At 39.8% G+C, this 21,270-nt stretch overlaps 1 protein-coding gene across 2 annotated transcripts; it reads right to left on the minus strand.

Annotated features, from left to right (window-relative positions):
- Positions 1 to 342: 342 nt before the first annotated feature.
- On the minus strand, positions 343 to 20,858 carry LOC122093800 (riboflavin biosynthesis protein PYRR, chloroplastic). 2 transcript variants are annotated; one of them, XM_042664283.1, is made up of 9 exons: positions 20,269 to 20,858; positions 17,913 to 18,050; positions 7,525 to 7,624; positions 7,233 to 7,358; positions 6,380 to 6,693; positions 4,061 to 4,180; positions 2,251 to 2,496; positions 2,044 to 2,169; positions 343 to 904 (listed from the first exon to the last, which is right to left on the minus strand). In XM_042664283.1, the coding sequence occupies exons 1-9, from the start codon at positions 20,593 to 20,595 to the stop codon at positions 650 to 652; spliced, it is 1,752 nt and encodes a 583-aa protein (XP_042520217.1). In that variant the 5' UTR covers positions 20,596 to 20,858; the 3' UTR covers positions 343 to 649. The 2 variants fall into 2 exon arrangements, with proteins under 2 accessions (XP_042520217.1, XP_042520218.1); XM_042664284.1 differs by having other exon boundaries at positions 17,916 to 18,050; positions 20,269 to 20,857.
- Positions 20,859 to 21,270: the final 412 nt, after the last annotated feature.

Below are 21,270 nucleotides of genomic sequence, written 5' to 3' on the forward strand. Positions count from 1 at the left end.
AGCTTCTCCATTAAACTCTCTCTCCAACTTCAACCTTCTTAATTTATTCTTTCAATAACTCTTAATCTTTTACGCCTACTTGTTTTGTAATTATCATCTTAATCTAGTAAATGTAGAAAATGTCCCTTAATAATAATCCAATATGTTAAAACTGAAAGTTACAACGTTTCAATTACAAAAGTTTCCAAATTAATTTTTAAACTAATTTCTCTTCTCTTAATCTTCCTCTTACTTGGCAGCTTATAGAGACACAAGGAGAGATCTTCATTTGATAAACTCTAAATATAAAAACACTTTCCACAAAGAAAGCCTTAAGATCAATTTCTTGTTGATCCTAATTCCAAAAGTACAAACTATATAATATGATTTATATAATCATAAAAAAATAAAATGTCTCAAATGAATTGGTTCAATCTCAATGCTATATGGTACCTGAATATCTCTTCTTGCAGATAATTCAGAATGTTCAATTTCTTTGTGGTAAGGAGTTACAAGATATCAATAATGAATTGATCCTCTCTCTCTTTCTTGATTTTAATCATCACAAATTTTTAAGCCAGTAATGCTACAGTAATGCTACAATAAAGAATAAAGAGATATATAATTATTCTTCATTGTCTCTCTCTCTCTCCCCGGGTCACTTCTAGATCTAAACAAGAGCCTCAATTGACAGTGAGGACTCTCCCAAATACTCTGACCTCAACTGCATCAGCAGCCTGCCTAAATAATTTAGGCCTTCTCCTTCCCGGCCACCACCCCAGAAGAGATCGTGCGGTGAAGCTTCAACAAGAACTGAACCCACAGTTGATAGCAGCAAAGAATTCAGGTGAGGATAGATGGAAAACTTGCATTTCAGGGCCCTGTACATTACATCAATTTTTACAGTTTTCCAATCAGATCTCACCTGCATGGAAGCATGGAGAAAATGAAACAATTACAATGTGTCAGTAAGGAAAGGAATCTAAAGTGTGTTTCTCTAGTTGGTAACAAATTTTTTTCTTCTCTTTGGATGGGGCTGGGGTATGAAAAAAGTACTTATTCAGTTGGAAAAAATCATTAGTCTCAAAATAACTTCAATAAACTAATATCTTGGACAGAGATCATATGTTCCTCAAAAAATGCTGCGACAATGACATGCAAGTTTTGTTTTATGTGTAAAACAAAAATCAAATCAACTTTTTCTTAATTACCTTTTTTCTTTTTAATATAGGAAACAAGAAGTTACATAAAGCAATTAGCCAGTTAATAAAAGGTGAATACAAAGTTAACAAGAGCTAGAAGTCATGTGATGCTTGAGCGTCTTCACATTCAAGGGAAGTCATTCCTTCTAGGAAGAGCAGGCCAGCAATAGAAAAACCAAGAGCAGAGTCTGCCTTGAGAATCTATTTAACTTGTTTGTCCCACAACCTAAGTCATCATCATAATATTATCAATAATTTCATTTGAAGATTTATAGTCAATCTAATATGTTTAGTAAATTAAGTACTTGCTTATTTAACAGCTATAAATGTGTTGATATACATTGTTGTTACCCTTAACGGTCCGAACTTTTGGGATAAGCGGTTGTGACATGCTATTGGGGCAGAGAGGTCGAGTGTTTGGTCTCTGGGAAGTGCAACAGGGTTCCTCAACGCATTCTTCCCTTGGTGCCACTTGATGGTATTTCTGCATTAGTGCGTGTCAGGTACAGGGCCGTGTCTGTATAGGTCTACACATGCTGAGGGGTGTTAACATACATTATTGTTGCCTTCAACAGCTTGAGTTTTTGTGATAAGCAGTTGTAACAACGATTCAACTCAACTCAGCCTTATCGCAACCAAATTGTGTCGGCTACATGGATCCTTTTCCTCCAATCAGCTCTATTCAAAGCCCAAGTATATTTCCAAAATACGCATGCCAAAGTATACTTTCAAATGGTAAATCAATAATTGAAAACAGATTCAAAGGCTTACAGAATTTCAAATACTATATTGATTGGGTGTTCAATGCATGCATGTGAACACAATGTGCCACTGCAAGAATAGTCAGTGCAGAGAACAATACCAGATTAGGATGTTGTTGCTGTATTGTCCTCCCTATGCGTGCAGCTTCCTCTGGGCTCGTTGTAGCTTTTATTTGCTCAACAAATTCTCTGGCAACAGGATCATTTACCCCAACAAACTTGTGGGCCTGAAAAATGGAAGGTTACCGCACTTCACAACAAAAGTTGCAACAGGAAACCAAGATACATGCAGAAGATTAGTATTTTACCTGATAATAGTGCTCCACACTTGGCCATGTTTGATAATTTCCATTTTCATCAGGCAACCGCAAAGGATGAGGAGAGAAGTTAGAAAAAGCTCCATAAGGATCCCATGTTTTATAAAAGAATATGATGTTTGGCTCATAAGGAGTAACAGTTGGATCTATGGATGAAATTTCATCCACAGATGGGATTATAGGTGTCAACTCTGGAATGGGCTGAAGAAATCCACTAATGAGCATGTCGGGCCCAATCTGTAATTCATTAAAGTGATGCACTAAAATACTCCAGATACAAAGCAGTCATAGAAATTTAACAAACAGGGAAGATGCCTATCAGAGTACATTGTCCATACAGAAGTTCCATCCACATAATATCAACTCAAAAGCTCAGATTTTACACCGCCATTATGTGAACTTTTATAAGGGAAGTGCTTCTTATCTGGTAATAATGGTCCTAATGATTAAAAATAATAAAATAGTTGCTCTCCAGGATCCCAGTTTAATACAATGAATGGACAAGAGAAACTAGTTATGGTTTCTTCTGGAAAGGACAAAAACAGAGAATTGCTAAAACAAAAGAAACTACTGATATGGTTTTAGTTAAAACAAAACATGAAGATACACATGACTCAGGAAATACTGCTTCCATCCATTTCAAGAATTGTAATTTATAACCCAACTGGAATTTTTACTGCTAAATCACATCTAATGAAATAGGAAAAATAAATCGATTCACTTCCCCAAAACACTTCCTAATCAAGCTGCCCATCCCATAGGTAACTTCCCTGCAATTGTGTAAGACAAACCCAAAAACCTTAAGCAAGTAGTTGATTATCCTGGAAAGAAAAATGTAAGAACCAGCACCCCCACCCTCCACGCCCCCCCCACCCCCACCAAAAAAAAAAAAAAAAACCCAACTCTTTGAGAAAAAAAAGATGAAGAAAAAGGAGCAATCTGAACTGATCAAGACCATAGTTGTCAGGCAACGGCTCAGCATCCAGGCACCTTGGTCACCTGAGCGGGCGACTTGTTGATGTTTTACAATCAGGCCCCCTCCAACACCTCTGGTCACTTAGATGCCGTGTTTAGGCAACCCGAGGCGTTGGAGGGGGCCTGGATGCCTAGGCAACGCCTTGATAACTATGGATCCAGAAGAACAACCAAGTTCCAACCCTTGGAAAATTGGACAACACATACAGAAGTGGATCCTATATCATTTTATACAGGTTCCCCATCTGAATTTATGAAAAGAATCATGATATAATAAACATGTGAAAAGGCTGGACAGGGTTCCTTGCATGTGTCATCCTCTTTCCTCCCCCTTTGGAAAGACCCCCTTGCCCTCTTGTGTCCAGCCCTATGATTGGTGTATGCTGCTAGCTTACTGAACAGCATGCCCAAGCCTCTCCCAATAATCATATATGAAAGATAAATGAGCATCTATATATATATATATATATATATTTTTTTTTTTTGGGGGGGGGGGGAGGAGAGTGGTAAATCGATCCACCATAGGTACAAGCTTATAATTTTTTTTGCATTGCAAATGGAAGTGAAGAAGAAAGTAATGGAGTTTGTTCATAATTTACAGAAACTAGTGAGAAGATCAAATTTCAAATATGAAATTATAGATACGCCATTATAACGAGACAATACCAAATAAGAGACAGAAGGGCACAGGGACAACAAACTAAAATAAATTCCAATAATGACAATTACATACATTAAATTATTAAAAATATATTTGCAACTGTGAGCCCCCTCCAACAAAAATACTAAAACATGCCATATAGAAAATAGATCCCCTGGCACCAACCTGCTCATAGGAAAAATCAATCAAATTGAGGGCCTGCGACATCTCAACCATCCCAAGTTCACCAATTGGAGAAGGAGCTTTCGCTCCTCCTATGATTTTAGGAGCAACAAATGCATAAACCTGCATTAAAAGAGCAGTTAAATATACATGCATAGCCATTGCATAACAGAAAAACTACATATCATAGGAAAGTGAGTAACTTACATGGTCACCTGGACCAACATAGTTAGCTAAAACACTTTTAAAACGGCATACCCCTTTTTTCTTCTTTTTTTTTTTTTTTTTTTGGGGGGGGGGTGGTGGGGTTTTGTGGGGCGAGATTTTAAACGCGTACTGCCAAACCGATCCCTAACAAATGCCAAAGAACCAGTTCGTTTGGGCTCTACAATTTAGCCGCATTTATAATGCATTTCCATATTAAAAAAAAAAAAAATGTATAATACTAAAATTTTGACCTTATAAAGCCTCAGCCTGTGGGAGTTGCCAGTTGACTGACAACCCAATCAAAAAGCAAACTTTAATTTAAACTTAGTGCCTTAGGTGATAGCCTGAGCCTGACTTGCCGGACAACCCAACAAAAAAGCAAACTTTAATTTAAACTTGAGGCCATAGGGGAAGCTGAGCCTGAGATTGGCTTATTTCACTTTCAACCAACCCGTAGGTAGACTTTATAACAGCCTTACTCTTCTCCCAGCCTTTTGCTGCCCAATGTTGGACAAAGGCTTTCGTGAAACATTAACCCCTATAATCGAATGTAAGAGAAAACAAAGAAAAGGATAAGGTACAGTGTGGGGCCTGTGGCCATTATCTTTGAAATAGCCCTTTCTCTTCTTTCTCTTCTTATTACCCCTCTATCTTATTGTTAATTTCTTTTTTTGCCTCCCTCTGAGCTTTAATCCTAAGGAAGTAAGACAAAAACATTACGTTGGCCATTATCTATGAACTCAAATTTGAATTTGAACCCAAGAGACCCCACAAACAGTGGACCATTGGGCCAGAAGCCCAGATATGTCACCAAATTGGGCTAACTATGTGGTCTACACCATGGTTCTAAAAAATGGAATGGAACGGTCAGTATCGGCCGGATAGGAACGCTAACGGCCTTGACTGATTCCCAATCCTGACCTTTATGATCCTGATCCACATGTATGGTCCAAGGATAAAATTGTAATGAAAAATGATTAAAAAAAAAAAATAGGGGTTAATCTGTCCAATACGGTCAGACCAATCCAGAACAGTATCGGCCTTGACCGTTCCCAAGTTTTAGAATCTTGGTCTACACTAACACTCCAGTGAGATTACCTCACCTTATATGTATATTGTCATTTACTTGGTCCTGTACTTGAAAAATCTAAACATTTAAAACATGTACCATCTCTCTTTTTTTTCCCCTTTTTGAAATGTTTGATTCTTTCTTTTTTTGCCATCCTGTTTAATTTTTAAGCCATTTTACGGGCGCTGTCCTGAACAAAGTTTTTTTTCCGTTCCCATATTAACTATGGTCCTGCCTATTTGGGGTCATGGGAGGGATGAGTTTGGAATCGGTTTTAAACTCAAACCCGGGACTTCATGCTGGCAGCCTGAACCTTTTACCATTGCTCTAAGCAATGGCCCCTTCTTACAGATCATTATAAACCCCCCCCCCCAAAAAAAAAAAGAAGCAGTATTACAGTTATGCCTAATATGGAGAGAGAGAGAACTCAAGTTGAAGGAGCTAAATCAGACCCAGTTATGTAGAACAAAATAGAATCTGTCGGAGTTCATGTAGGCACATCCAGTACGCAAATTCCAGTTTTCTGCAACTTTCCCTCTTCCGGGGATAGGTAGATGCTCTGTTGAATGGGAAAAGAGACAAGCTCTTATCAAAGGCTAGCAATACCAAAATCAGGGGCAAGTTTAAAAGAGAAAAAAATGCAGGGGACGAATGGAATTTGTTTAGAGGATGTGGCTACATGGACTCCCACTTGTTCTCTGTTTTCCTATTAGTTGATCTAGGATGTGAGGCCCATTAGAGGAGGAAATCCTACTTATGATGGAACCATTCTAGTACTAAAGTGGGGATCCACTGTATGGTGAGATACATATTACACACTTGCACTTGGTGTTATTGCGTATTCATCTACTGTTCCACTGAAGAAAATTCAGGCTTTTCCTTTGTAAAAAATGATCCACCCCATACCTAGTATATAAAGCAAGGGATGCCAGCAAAACTTAAGCACAGTTTTAACTGTTTCCATATAAATGACGTTAAAGAACTGAAAAATACCAAATGCATCATGTGTTTTAGTAAAAATATCCAAGAAAAGAGATTGAAAGTACCTTATGTACAACTCCAGATGAAATAGCAGGCGCAGATAATGCTCCACCACACTCCCACAAAATTGAAAGATACCCACGGTCGTAACAGTATTCCATGAGATCTCTAGGGTTTAATATGTCAAATTCCACTACTTCAACACCTTTGGATGCAAGAAATTTCTGAAAACTCTTCCTCGCACCCCTTTGTGTTGCTACTATAGTTCGTACTTTAGATATATCCCACAGGTTTGCTACCTCAGGAAGATTAAGAGTCTGGGACATAACAATCCGTACAGGCAAATGCCCGCCTCCATGTCTTGCAGTAAGCCGTGGATCTGCAATTAATGCATGAATCATAACAGTTGATTGTAATAATATCAGTAACTAAACAACAGCAATCACACAAGAGAAGGAGAAGAAGAAGAGAGAGGCGAGACTGCCAAGGGAGCATAATCGATGCCTTGCAGTCTCCCCCTGACCATTCTCATATAATCAATAATGAAGTTACATCCAGCAAGGAAAGAAACTCATTGTCAAGTAAGAAAAAGGGAAATAGTAGTCTAGACTAATTAGGAAGGAAGAAACCTAGCCTAATTTAAATAGAGATATACTAGGAAATAAAATCCATCCACGTCAGGGACACCCCCCTCATCATGGTGCACAATAAAGTGTGCCGTGGTACACATAATAGTGTACCCCCACAGTACAAGATCCAGTCTTAAACAAATAATTGATGAATCTGCAATTAATGTATAAGTCAGAACAGTAATAATAATTGATGTATGAGTTAGAACAGTAATAATAATTCATGGATCTACAGCTAACTAAATTATCCAATTGATCTAAAACTAAGCTTTTAAATGTTGATACATACTATCTCGGCGTACTGTGTTTCCTCCTACAATAATGGCATCACTTCTACCCCGCAATTCAAACACTCGATGCCTTGACTGTTTGCTGCTAATCCATGATGCATGCCCACTACTGGTTGCAATTTTTCCTGATATAATCCAAGTAACAAGGACAATCAGCGACAGCTATATCATGGTTCTCTGATTATGTGAGGTTTGAGTCTCTTCCTAAGTTAAACAGGTTTACCTCAATTCTCAAAATGAACCCGAACTATATCTAGAAACAAGAAATCAACCGGTAAATATTGGACTCACCATCTAGGGTCATAGCATATTTGAGAACAGAGAATGGGACTCGTGAAGCAGCTCTATAAATTAAAGGAGCATTAACGAAGAGGCATGCTTTTAAAGCTTCCTACAGCATATAATTTAGAAAAGTTAGAAAAATTAAAGCAATAAAAGTTCAGCCACTGATTAAGCACTTTAAAAGCCATAGTAAGCGACAGGATCCTTCCAGTATAAAATTATATCAGCTTAAAATCATTCCCAAGAGAACCAAATCCGGCCTAAATACAGAAAGATATGACCATAGTAATACAAAGACTGTAATTTAAATAAGAGGTAAGTGAGAATGACAACATACACACACAGAATAGGCATACATACAAAGAAAAGAATTGAGGGTCTCAGAAAAGGAAAAGGAAGAAGTGTAAGGAAACCCACTAGAGTCAGAAAAAATCATGTGAGATGAGATGTCAATGGTTCAAATTTCCAAACAGAGAATAAATTTAAACAAACCCAAATGAATGACCATACAAAATCCTTCAACCCCCCCCCCCCAAAAAAAAAAAAAAAGAGCTTTCTCTTCAATAAGGGACGGCAAGCTGGGAAAAAAAGATGGACAAAAGTGGAGCCCCCAAGATATTAATCCTTGCTAGTATGTCCTGCATCTTTCAGAAATATTCTAGGGGTAGATTTGATAATAACAAAGGAGGTGAAGAAGATATCTAGGATCCATAAAAAAGGATCTGGCTAATGTTTTTATTATGTCGGCTGCTGACCTGATGCATCAACGCTGATGGAGGCATCAAGGTGTACAGACGCAAGAAGAAGAAGAAACAGCCATCTTTGTGGCTGGAAGAATAGAAAGAAGAAGAAGAAAGAAGAAGAAGAAAATGGAGGAAGAAAAGGAGGCTCGATCCAGCCTTTCTAGCACTGGATCGAGTCCCTCTCTCTTTCCAGATTTCAGCAAATCTTGTGGGCCCCATTAGTTGTTAGTTTAGTAGTTTATTTTAGAATATTATTTTCCTTGTTAGTCTTTTAATTAATTAGGAAACTACTTTATTAGTTGTTAGTTTTTAGGAAGTCTTTATTTACTTTCCAATTGGCTGTTTTTATTTTTAGTAACTAAGTTTATTATGTATGTAATGGCCTAGGCCACGATGAAGGGATGAAAAAATTATGGAAAACAGCCAATGAGCAAAACTCCCCTCCCCTCTTACGATTTTCTCTCTCTCCCAATCTCATCTTTCTCTCATTCTCTCTATCTTGTCCTCTCTTTCTTGCTGTTCTCTCTCATCCCGTCTCTCTCTTTCACTGTCTCTGTCCTCTCGGTTGCTGTTACATCTGCTGCAGTTACTGAACAACAATAGTGGAAAACCATCTCAATCATATAAGCCCCATCTGAGCCACTGCTGAACACTTCACCAACAAACTGGGTTTCCCTCATCGATTAAAGTGGACTGCACCTCTGTTTTTGGAAGACTTCAGCTTCTTCTTTTCTCCTCAGACCGGGACAGCAACAAGGTAAGTAATCAAACTAAACCCCTCCACCTCCATTAATCCCCTGTTATATGTTGCAGCCCATTAGCATTGAAACCCGCCCCTGCCCCTTCGTTTATGCCTATTTTACCTAATGTTTTAAATCTTTTCTTCACTGTTATATCTCTAAAACCCTTGCTGATTTTTCTATTTTAGTTGGTTGCTAGAGGACATTGATTGTTTGCATATCTTGTTTGGTGTCTAGATTGATTTGTGCTGAATCTAACATCCGCATGACGTTTGTTCCCTTCCCCATGTCCCCACTTCAAGCTTAAGTAAGTTTTTATGTGTTTGTCCGCTTAGATTGAAATTGCTCCTGGCTACATGTTGATTTGTCTTTATTTATTGCATGTCAAATCTTGTTTTGCTAAGCATATCTAAATCCCAACCTAATCCCAAGATCCCCTTTAAGTTTGTCTTACCCTAGTTGAGTCACTCTTGTAGGGACCTTAGCTGTCTAGGAAATCCCCTACATCAACTTGGTATCAGAGCATGGCTTTGTCTAGGTTTAGGGTAATTAGGTACTGCTGCCCCTTGTTTACATGTCTTACCTTTTGAGGTCTAGTCTCAGTCACCATCTGTCCGTAGTCGACTCTGAGCTACGAGAGCGATACCATAGGTTAGAGGACACCATTTTCTTTTTTAAGTTGGCGGAACCAAATAGCATTGGACGCTATTCCCTCCAAAAGTACATACTTGGGAGGGAGATTTCTGACCTCAAGATTGAAAGGGCTAACTACCTGTCTCAATTAGAGATTCTGAGTAGACCTTGAGTCCTTGGTGGTAACCGTACCTTGGCTGCCTATCTCCTTATGTCCACTCGTAGTGGTAGAGCATACTAGGATATGTCTGACCCTCCTAGCACCTCCACCCAATGTGAGCAATTGGCTGAATTCATGAAATCCGTCCAAGCCATAGAGGAAACACAAACTGCTCATCTCCAAACCCTTACCGATAAGCTAGCTACCCTCGAGGCAAGTGCCTAAAACCCTGATGGACGGCAAGGCCATAACACAACTAGCACTGAACCTAAGGGCAGAGGCCCTAACCCTAAGGAAGTAAACGAGAATAACCAGACTGATGGTTATGACCAGATAGGGGATAACTTCCAAGGCCTAGGGAGTGGTAGGGATCGGGGTAGGGGTCGAGGCCCACCGCCAAGATGCCAAGCCCAATATGGAGATGAAGAGGGTTATGAGCATAGTTGTCACAACGCCAAGGCGAACCAAGGCGGTGGAGGGTTATCTAAGCGCTTAGGCTAGAAGTTGCCTGCCTTAAGGCGAACAATTGTTATTTTTTATTTTTCCTATTTTCTAACATTATTTAGTAAGTTATATATATACCATATATCATAAAAAATCAAGATTAAGCCACATCAAGTCATTAAAAATCAACATTTAGCCACATCAAATCATAAAAAATTAACATAAAGTCATATTAAGTTATAAAAAATCAACATTTAGAGAAATGCTCTTATTCTATAATAAGTTTGACTGGTCAAATGATTTTATTTTTACATGAGACTTTTTGTATTAGTTATAACATAAAATCAGCTTTCTAACAAGTCTAAGATTACTTAAATCTGAGTTGCAGTGACAAAGTTATGCTTCAGTCAAACTTATTTTTAAGTGCGCAAATACTGTTAAAATCGCCTGAATGAAAATAATTTTATGAATATCAAAACAAAATATTATTTTATCAGACTTTTGGTTTTTAGCAATATTTTAACATGATAGAATTTATAAATTTTTCATAATTAAGAAAAACCGTAGCATTTAAAAGTTGAAAATCGTCCCTATAACCAAAATCCAGTTTTTGTTCTTGGACTAGGGGGTTGACTTTTTATCCTTTTGGAAGTTGATTTTTAAACTATTTTTATTGGATTCAAATAGGGGGTATTTGCTTATTTATGAATAATATCTTAAGTAAATAATTATTTACTTGAATGATATTTGGCATAAATAAGTGCTGAAACACAAGGCAACATGCAGTGCAACAAGGCGGCTATCGCTTAGGCATCCAGGCCTCAGGCAATCCTCCTGGATGCCTAGTCGTCGCCTAGGTGACGCCTTGACAACTATGGTTATGAGCATCCGAATAGGGGCTTTGATGTCAGACGAATGATTAAGGTAGTTGCCTCTACCTATGATGGTCAGATTGATGCTAGGATCCTTCTGGATTGGATCAAGCAGATGGATAGGTACTTCGATTTCTACGATATGCCAGAGGAAGTCCGCTACCGATTTGCTAAGTTCAAGCTTATTGGAACTGCCCAGGACTTCTGGACAGACCTAGAGTACTAGCAGGACCACCTAGGACTTGAGCCAATCACTACCTGGGTAGAGATGCAAGAGCGGCTCAAGAGAGAATTTTTGCTTATCACTTATAGGCTCCAGTTGTTGAATGAAATGAATACCCTGAAGCAAGGAAAATTGACTGTGACCAAATATATGAGCAAGTTCAATGAATTGAAAATTAGAACCTGTATTCGAGAGGATGTTGAGCAGACACTATCCAAATTCCTTACCGGACTCAACTCCGAAATTCAGTCTCGTATGGCACCCCACCTGGTGCGAGACGTTCCACAAGCCTTCAGGATAGCCCTTGAGGTGGAATCCTCCATGAGGACTTATTCTTAGAGGAAGAGCTTCCAAGCTGGGGAGTCCTAATTTAGAAAACCACCCCAAGGCTCAACTGGATTCCCAAAACCCACTGCTGCACCACAGCGTCAATTTGACAAGGGTAAAGGAATTTTGGGAGAAGCACCCAAGAGTAGTGGGCAACAACAGTGCTTCAAGTGTTGCGGATTTGGTCACTTCTCCAGAGAGTGTCCCAATAGGAATCTTTATGTCGAAGAGCAGACCCCTAAAGAAGGTGACCAAGAGGGTTTTCAGGACCAAGAGTATGAGGACCATAGACCAGATGAGACCATATCTGATGAGGACACCGAGGAGGCCGGTGACCTCAAGCTTGGCATTGTGCGTTGCATGGTCTCACAACCTAGGAGTAGCAATGATTGGCGACGAACTAATATTTTCATCACTTACACATGTCATCAGGGTAAGAATTGTCGCGTCGCCATAGACAACGGGAGTTGTATGAATGTGGTCACCAAAAGCGTTGTTGCACGAATGGGCCTCAAACCTGAACCCCACCCCAAGCCTTACAAGGTTGCCTAGGTTGATCAATCCACCATTCCCGTTAATCAGAGGTGTTTAGTCCCCCTACACTTTGTAGGATATAAGGATCGAGTGTGGTGTGATGTCCTAGAGATGGATGTTGCCCACATCATCCTAGGTAGACCCTGGTTATATGACCGGGATGTCACCAATTACGGGAAGTCTAACACCTATGTCTTTGAGTTCAAAGGGAAGAAGATCAGACTGACCCCTAGTGCCCCTAGGGAAGTTTAGGTTCCAAAACACAAGGGAAGTACATTCAAACACACCCCGACCAAAACACTCAACATTTTAAATCAACAACAATTTGAAGGAGAGTGTCAAGAGTCAGGGATGATCTATGCTCTAGTTGCCATACAGAGTAATACCGATAGGTCACACTTATTCACTGAGGCTCCTAGAGAAGTGCGACCCTTGAGGAAATTCGAGAGGTTATTACCTGAGGAACTACCTGATGAGTTACCGCCTATGCGTGACATCCAGCACACTACTGATTTAGTTCCAGGATCCTCTCTCCCAAACTTAACCCATTACCGAATGAATCCCAAAAAACACGCCGAACTCAAACGGCAAGTGGATGAACTGTTGCAGAAGGGATTCATTAGGAAAGCCTTAGCCCGTGTACTATACCTGCCTTGCTCACGCCAAAGAAAGATGGCACCTGGCGTATGTGTGTTGATAGTAGGGCCATCAATAAGATCACCATCAAGTATAGGTTCCTTATCCCTAGACTTGATGACATGTTGGATATGATGGCCAACTCTTCGATCTTTTCGAAGATTTATCTCAAGAGTGGGTACCACCAAATTAGGGTTAGACCTAAAGATGAGTGGAAGATAGCCTTCAAGAAGAAGGATGGTCTCTATGAGTGGTTAGTCATGCCTTTTGGCTTGTCAAATGCACTTAGCACCTTCATGAGGTTAATGAATCAAGTGCTTCAACCATTCATTGGCAAGTTCCTTGTGGTTTACTTTGATGACATCCTCATCTATAGTAAGACCCCATCTTCCCACTTGGATCACTTACAGAAGGTTTTTCATGTGCTCTTATAAGAGAAACTCTATGTCAACCTCAAGAAGTGCACCTTCATGAGTGATCAAGTCATCTTTCTAGGATTTGTTGTATCAACTCAGGGAATATCTGCTGACCCTGAGAAAGTGAGAGCGATTGTAGAGTGGCCTGAGCCAACTAATGTCCATGAGGTACGAAGCTTTCATGGCTTAGCCACTTTCTACAGGAGGTTCATTTACCGGTTTAGTTTCATTATGTCTCCTATCACCGATTGCATGAAAAAGAAGGAGTTTCAATGGACTAAGAGTGCTACGAAGGCCTTTAATGAGATTAAAAAGCTTATGACTGAAGCTCCAGTCCTGCACCTCCCAGATTTCTCTAAAGTCTTCGAAGTGAATTGCAATGCATCTGGTATTGGGATAGGTGGTGTCTTAGGACAAGAGGGCCACCCTGTTGCCTATTTTAGTGAGAAGCTTAATGAAGCTAGGCAACGATATTCCACAAATGACAAGGAATTCTATGCGGTTGTCCAATCACTGGTTCACTGCGCTATTGGTGACATTACCTTTTACCGCAAGAATTCGTGCTATTCTCTAACCACCAGGCTCTGAGATACCTGAGTGCCCAAAAGAAACTTAACCAGAGGTATGCCAAGTGGATTGAGTTTCTCCAAGAGTACACTTTTGTACTCAAACACAAACCTGGTGTCGAGAATACTGCTGCAGATGCACTGAGCCAGGTGAACATGTTCCTCAGTCGCACCAATGCTAGGAGTCAGGCTAGTGTGCTACTCCAGGCAATGAGTGTAGAGGTTGTAGGGTTCGAGCAAGTTAAGGACCAATACCCCACCTGTCCTAATTTTAGTGAGTCGTTCACTTCCTTGAGTGAAAGCAACCTGATCAACCGCTCAGACTACCTACTTAGGGAGGGATTCCTTTTTAAAGGAAGCAAGTTGTGCATTCCCAAGACTTCACTCCGAGATTTCTTGATCTGAGAATTGCATGTTGGGGGAGTCGCTAGCCATTTCGGTCGAGATAAGACCATCACCCTCGTTGAGGACCGATTCTTTTGGCCAGGACTGAAGAGGGATGTTGCTAAAGTTGTGAATCAGTGTAGGACATGCCAGACCGCCAAACAACAGAAGCATAACACGGGTTTGTACACTCCCCTACCCGCTCCCCACTCCCCTTGGCAGGACCTTAGCATGGACTTTGTGCTTGGTCTACTAAGAACTTCGAGAGGCTATGATTCTGTTTATGTGGTTGTGGACCGCTTCTCAAAAATGACCTATTTCATCCCATGCTTTAAGACCTCTAATGCATCCATAGTAGCCAGACTTTTCTTTAATGAGGTTGTCAAGTACCATAGGTTGCCCCTCACCACAATGTCCGATAGGGATGTCAAGTTCACCAGTCATTTTTGGAGGACCCTATGGCGGATGATGGGCACGAAGCTCCGTTTCTCCTCTGCTTTCCACCCTCAGACCAATGGCCAGACCAAGGTTGTCAATAGGAGCTTAGGGAATTTACTGCATTGCCTCATAGGAGAACACCTTACCAGTTGGGATCAAATCCTTAGCCAGGCTCAGTTTACATATAATAGCTTTAAGAACCGTACCACTAGTCTGTCCTCCTTTGAGATCTATTCAGGATACCAGCCCCGGGCACCCATAGACCTTATCCCGGTCGTGTCTAGTTCCAGGACCTCCCAGTCAGCCGAATCTTTTGCTCAGCATATACATGATTTGCATGTAGGTATAAGAAGACAGATAGCACTGAGCAATGAACAATACAAATCGAAGGCAGATGTGCATAGAAGGCTACAAGAGTTTCAAGAGGGCGATATGGTGATGGAAAGAATCAAGCCACAACACTTTGTTAGGGGAAAAGCGAGCAAGCTACATGCTCGTAGCACAGGTCCGTTCAAGGTACTCAAGAGGATAGGCGCCAATGCGTATGTTTTTGATCTGCCAACTAGCATGGAGATCAGTAATATTTTCAATGTTGAAGACCTAGTCCCATACCATGGTACCTCTACCTTTACCCCTTTCTATCCTGATGACCTTGAGGACTTCCCCATCACCATTGATGAGACTTCTGAGCCAAACCAACCACTTCCCCCACCTCATTACCACCTGTGCCTAAGGTCACAAGAAGAACTGAAGAAGTTGAGGAAATCCTTGACGAGAGGATTATGTCCACACACACTGGAGGTTCTAGAGAGTTCTTGGCCAAGTGGCGTGGATCTCCGAAAATTGACAACACCTGGATCACATTGCAAGAAATCCAACAACTCAACCCAGACTTGCTTGAATATTATATGAGTTTTAATTCACCGGAGGTGAATTCTTCCAAGCTGGAAAGAGTTGATGGAGGCATCAAGGTGTACAGACGCAAGAAGAAGAAAAAACAACCATCTTTGTGGCTGGAAGAATAGAAAGAAGAAGAAGAAAAAGGAGGAAGAAAAGGAGGCTCGATCCAGCGTTTCCAGCACTGGATCGAGTCCCTCTCTCTTTCCAAATTTCAGCAAATCTTGTGGGCCCCATTAGTTATTAGTTTAGCAGTTTATTTTAGAATATTATTTTCCTTGTTAGTCTTTTAATTTATTAGGAAACTACTTTATTAGTTGTTAGTTTTTAGGAAGTCTTTATTTACTTTCCAATTGGCTGTTTTTATTTTTAGTAACTAAGTTTATTATGTATGTAATGGCCTAGGCCACGATGAAGGGATGAAAAAATTATGGAAAACAGCCAATGAGCAAAACTCCCATCCCCTCTTATGATTTTCTCTCTCTCTCAATCTCATCTTTCTCTCATTCTCCCTATCTCGTCCTCTCTTTCTTGCTGTTCTCTCTCATCCCGTCTCTCTCGTTCACTGTCTCTGTCCTCTCGGTTGCTGTTACATCTGCTGCAGCTACTGAACAACAACAGTGGAAAACCATCTCAATCATATAAGCCCCATCTGAGCCACTGCTGAACACTTCACCAACAAATTGGGTTTCCCTCATCGATTAAAGTGGACTGCACCTCTGTTTTTGGAAGACTTCAGCTTCTTCTTTTCTCCTCAGACCGGGACAGCAACAAGGTAAGTAATTAAACTAAACCCCTCCACCTCCATTAATCCCTTGTTATATGTTGCAGCCCATTAGCATTAAAACCAGGCCCTGCCCCTTCGTTTATGCCTATTTTACCTACTGTTTTAAGTCTTTTCTTCAATGTTATATCTCTAAAACCCTTGCTGACTTTCTATTTTAGTTGGCTGCTAGAGGACATTGATTGTTTGCATATCTTGTTTGGTGTCTAGATTGATTTGTGCTGAACCTAACATCCGCATGACGTTTGTTCCCTTCCCCATGTCCCCACTTCAAGCTTAAGTAAGTTTTTATGTGTTTGTCCGCTTAGATTGAAATTGCTCCTGGCTACATGTTGATTTGTCTTTATTTATTGCATGTCAAATCTTGTTTTGCTGAGCATATCTAAATCCCAACATAATCCCAAGATCCCCTTTACGTTTGTCTTACCCTAATTGAGACACTCTTGTAGGGACCTTAGCTGTCTAAGAAATCCCCTACATCAAACCCTCCTTGATCTGGGATTGGGACCACCGGCATAAAACATTGGCGAGTATGGATATGAATGTTTGGGAGTGAAGAAACTAGAAATTCTGAAGCTGAAATGAGGATGTCAAGATGGATGAGTGATAAAATTTGAATAGATAAAATAAGTGTTATGTACATATACCGCAGGGTTATTATTGTCCAATACACATGCAGTACTCTTTTAGCTATTTGGTTTTCTGTGTTGATCATGAAAGGGGGTGTGTCTCTATCGGAATGTGTTCGTTTCCTTATTAGTAACTTGAATTGTACTCTGAGTAGGATTCCTACTCAGAGTCTGTTATCTATTAGGCTAGTATTATAAATAAAGGAGGGAGGAACATGATAGATGGGAATCTAAATCAATCGTGGTTCAGTAGCTTTCTTCTCAGTAGTTGCGAGAAGGTTTTTGAGGTGGCATGGATACGTGCAACAGAGGCCTTTGAATGCTCCAATGTTGAGGTGTAATTTGATTTAGACAGAAGAAGCTAAAAGAGTCAAGGGTAGGCCTACAATGACTCTAAGCTAAGTGGTGAGAAAACACATGCATAACTTAGGACTTGTAACAAGTATGGCTTTGAATAGATCTGATTGGAAAAAAATAATCTATGTAGCCGGCCGACCCCATTTAATTGGGATAAGGCTGAGTTGAGTTGAGTTGACTTGAGTTGAGGAGAAGAAGATATTTAGGTTGGCCTTGGTTTCCTGTCTCCATTCCTTAATTTTTTATCTCCAAACCAAGAAACCAAAGAATCTTTGATGATCTGAAACCACCGTTTTAGGAGACATAAATACCTTTTTTTTTTTTTTTTTTCTTTTTGTAAGGACAAATACATGTGGATATTTTGCATCCCTACCCATTCTACATTCTTTATTAATAATTAATAGAATAGCTTATCTATTGCTGATAAATAAAATAAAAAGAGAAATTGAATCTCAGAGAGAGAGAGAGAGAGAGAGAGAGAGAGGGAGAGGTTTATTGCAATACCTGCAAGCAAAATCTTTGAATAACTCATTAGGAAGATAAGAGGATCAGAACATGAAATAAACATGGGCAGATTTGTAACACATGAAAGAGATGCAATTAAGAGATTCTACCACCTCAGTTGCTTCACTTTGCAGATCCTCTCCGAGAACATCAACATGCACGCCTTCATGTTTTAATGCACGCATTGCATTTCCACGAAGATGTCGTAAAGGATGTCTGATCCCAACAACAACTCTTGAAATTCCTGCCTAATGTATAAAATATCAGTTTCTTTTCCTTCTTTTTTTTTTTTTTTTTTGTGGGGGGTGTGGGGTGGGGTGGGGGTTGGGGGGGAGGGGTGTGTGGGTAGATGGATACTCATACACAATGTCAGTTATCAGTGGCCCATGAAACTACTTACAACAAGAATATATAACAATAATGCAATTAATAATATGCATTCTATTATCTTCAATACACCGAAGAAACTTGGGAAAGCATTAAACTTCAAACAACCTTTATGTATTGTAATTCAGCTGACAGATCCACAATACGAACCTTGGCCAGTAATATAATAAAACGAAATGAAAAATTATTGACCAAGATAATTAGATATATGAAGGGAAAATTACAAAAGAAAGAACTACCAATTTCTGCATTCCAAACAGAAAAGTACAACTGTACAAGACTGGAGGGTAACGAAAATTTGGCAAACACACAAAATTGTAAGTAGCACCAAAAGTTTACAAAATGGTTTGCATGATGATATACTTATCGAAAGAAGGAACTGTCTAATGCATCAAAAAAGCCTTACAAAATGTTTTTTGTTTATACAATATAATATCCACTTCATGGATGTTTTGTACCGCTAATGTAGTTTCCTTACGTTAGCAAGCACGGAAGCGCATACAAGGACTTACTTCTCGGAACTGTGTCAATAAAATAAAATCAGTCTGAAATTCACACATCCAGTTGATATTTCAAATTAGATTCTCCCATGGAATACCCTATTGCGTGCAGAAACGATTCATGTAAGAGACATCTGGACTAGTACTACCCCGTACAGCCATTTTCTCGATTTAATTAGTTGAAGCCACTGAAAACAATGCTTCTTCTTCTTTCTTTCTTTCTTTCTTTCTTTTTATTATTTTTTTTTTTAATAGTTGAAAATAATCTTCATGACTGCCTAAAGTTTCCAGAGTTTTGAATCTTTATCCTGATAGAAAAGCAGCAGCAGCAACAACTGACTATCATTAATCAAATTGGAGGTGCCTATGTCCTGCATTCCAACCACTAAAAAATAACCCAGGTTTTCAAGTTCAGTTTCTAATAGTCCTGCATTCCAACCACTACTAGGAAAAGGCAGAATAGAATTCAACCCAGACAGCAATTTTCATTATATAATTAGATGAAGCCACTAAAAATTTTGCTTCATGACTGCCGTCAGTTTCCTCGGTTTTCATCCTGATTGAAAAGAAGCAGCAGCAACCCACTGCCATTAATCAAATTGGCGGTACCCAAGCCACTGAAAAACGTAATTCATCAAATTAAAAAATTAACCGGGGTTTCAATCTCAGTTTCTACCACTTTTTTCATACGGCTATCAGTCCAGAAAAATGAACACGAGCATAAGAAAGAAACCATGATGATCTGATGATGAAAACAGAGTCGAAAAAAACTTAATCAAAGAAGAAACAGAAGGACTCTCTACCAGGAACTCCCTCCAACTCATTAAATCTCTGTGTCAGTAGAGTCAGAAACTTCATATATCTATTCGACAGTCCAAATTAGATTTTTCCTTGGAATACACACTCTGTGCAGCAACCATATCCTACAAGCTCGGTTCAAGTAATGGGAATCAGCAACAGGATTGACCTTTCTGATTCCGATTGAAGCAGAATGGGATTGGATCCGCTCCCAATTCCTTAAACTGTGCCTACAAGAGAGCATCTAAAACTTACTTTTTCTTTATTCAATTAGATAAAGCCACTCAAAATGTTGCTTCATGAGTGCATAACGTTTCCTGGACCGAACTTTTGTCTTGATAGAAAAGCAGCAGCAGCAGCAGCAACAACTCACTGCCATTAATCGTATTGAAGGTACCCAAGTCAAAGAGACACCCAATTTGCAAAATTTACAAACTAACACAGGTTTCCTTGCCTATCCGAATAAAAAACACATACACAGGTTTCCAATTTCAGTTTCTACCATTTTAGTTTCATAAGGAGACCGTGATGATTTATGATGAAAACGAGAACCCACAAACTTTAAGCAAAGCAGACACAGAAGTATGGTCAACTTAGCAATCCAACTGGAGGTACTCAAATCAAAACACCCAATGCGCCAAATTACAAACTAACCCAGGTTTTCATTTTCATTTTCATTTTCTACCATTTAAGTAACATGTATTATTCAATCCAGGAAAAAAAAACGAGGCATAGGAAGGAGACCATGATGATTTGAAGATGAAAATGAGAACCCAGAAACCTTAATTAGAGAAGAAACAGAAGTATGGTCAGCATAGCAATCCCCGGGCTCCATATTAAGATAAGCAGTGGCGCCCTTACACAGCTCTCCAGCTGCCTCTACAGCCTGCAACTCTGCGCACTTAGTCCCCTGTGCATAGAGATATCCTTCCCCCAGCACGTTTTTTCCCACTGCTATCACGCAACCAAAATTAGGGTGTGGAGATGTGAAACCAGCCGATTTGTCAGCGATTTCTGCAGCCCGGCGAATGTGGGCTGCCTCAGGCGAGTGACTGTTGCTGGTTTTGCATACAACAGGGGACGAGAAAGCTCCCAAGGAGAATGACATTCTCAAGCTTCAAACTCTATTAATGCTCAAAAGGGTTTCTTGGGTCTTGATTACTTTGGTTTCTGATTCAATTGAGAGAGAGAGTTTGAAGTTTGAACTAGAAGAACGAAGGAGGAAGAGGATGGATAAATGTCAAGAGGAAGCGAAAGAGTGGTATAGGCATCACCCAGGCTTAGAAAACTCGGCATCGGGATCAGGTGACTCGTCCAAATTCCTCCCAAACCTGTATATGAGATGACATGATAAAGGCCTTCATAAATCAATATACATCTTTTACCCAAAAAAAAAAAAAATCAATATAAATCGAAATGGAACATTCTTTGAGGACTAAGAGACCACCCAATCAGAACCCAAGGAAGGGTTGTTAGAACATAGGCAATCTAAGAGAAGGTAAATTGGATATTGTTGTAGATTCTCGTTTAGTTTGGACCTACTAACCACAAATTAGAAACTGGTCCGGAGGGTGACCCTGGGGAAGCTCTGATGCTTAAGTTAGTATTCAGTTAGAAATAGAGGGGAGAGTAGGTAGAGCTCTGAATGTATTGAGTGTCTTACTCTAAAAATCTGAAAGCTATCCCTTATATAGTGGTTGGTGATTCTTCTCATTAGTTGGTTGGTTTCTTTCTTTGCTAATGTGGACTCGCAAGCTATTGGTGGATCGATCACCATCTGAGC

This window comes from Macadamia integrifolia, chromosome 11 (assembly GCF_013358625.1).
Source record: "Macadamia integrifolia cultivar HAES 741 chromosome 11, SCU_Mint_v3, whole genome shotgun sequence".
Lineage (NCBI taxonomy): Eukaryota > Viridiplantae > Streptophyta > Magnoliopsida > Proteales > Proteaceae > Macadamia > Macadamia integrifolia.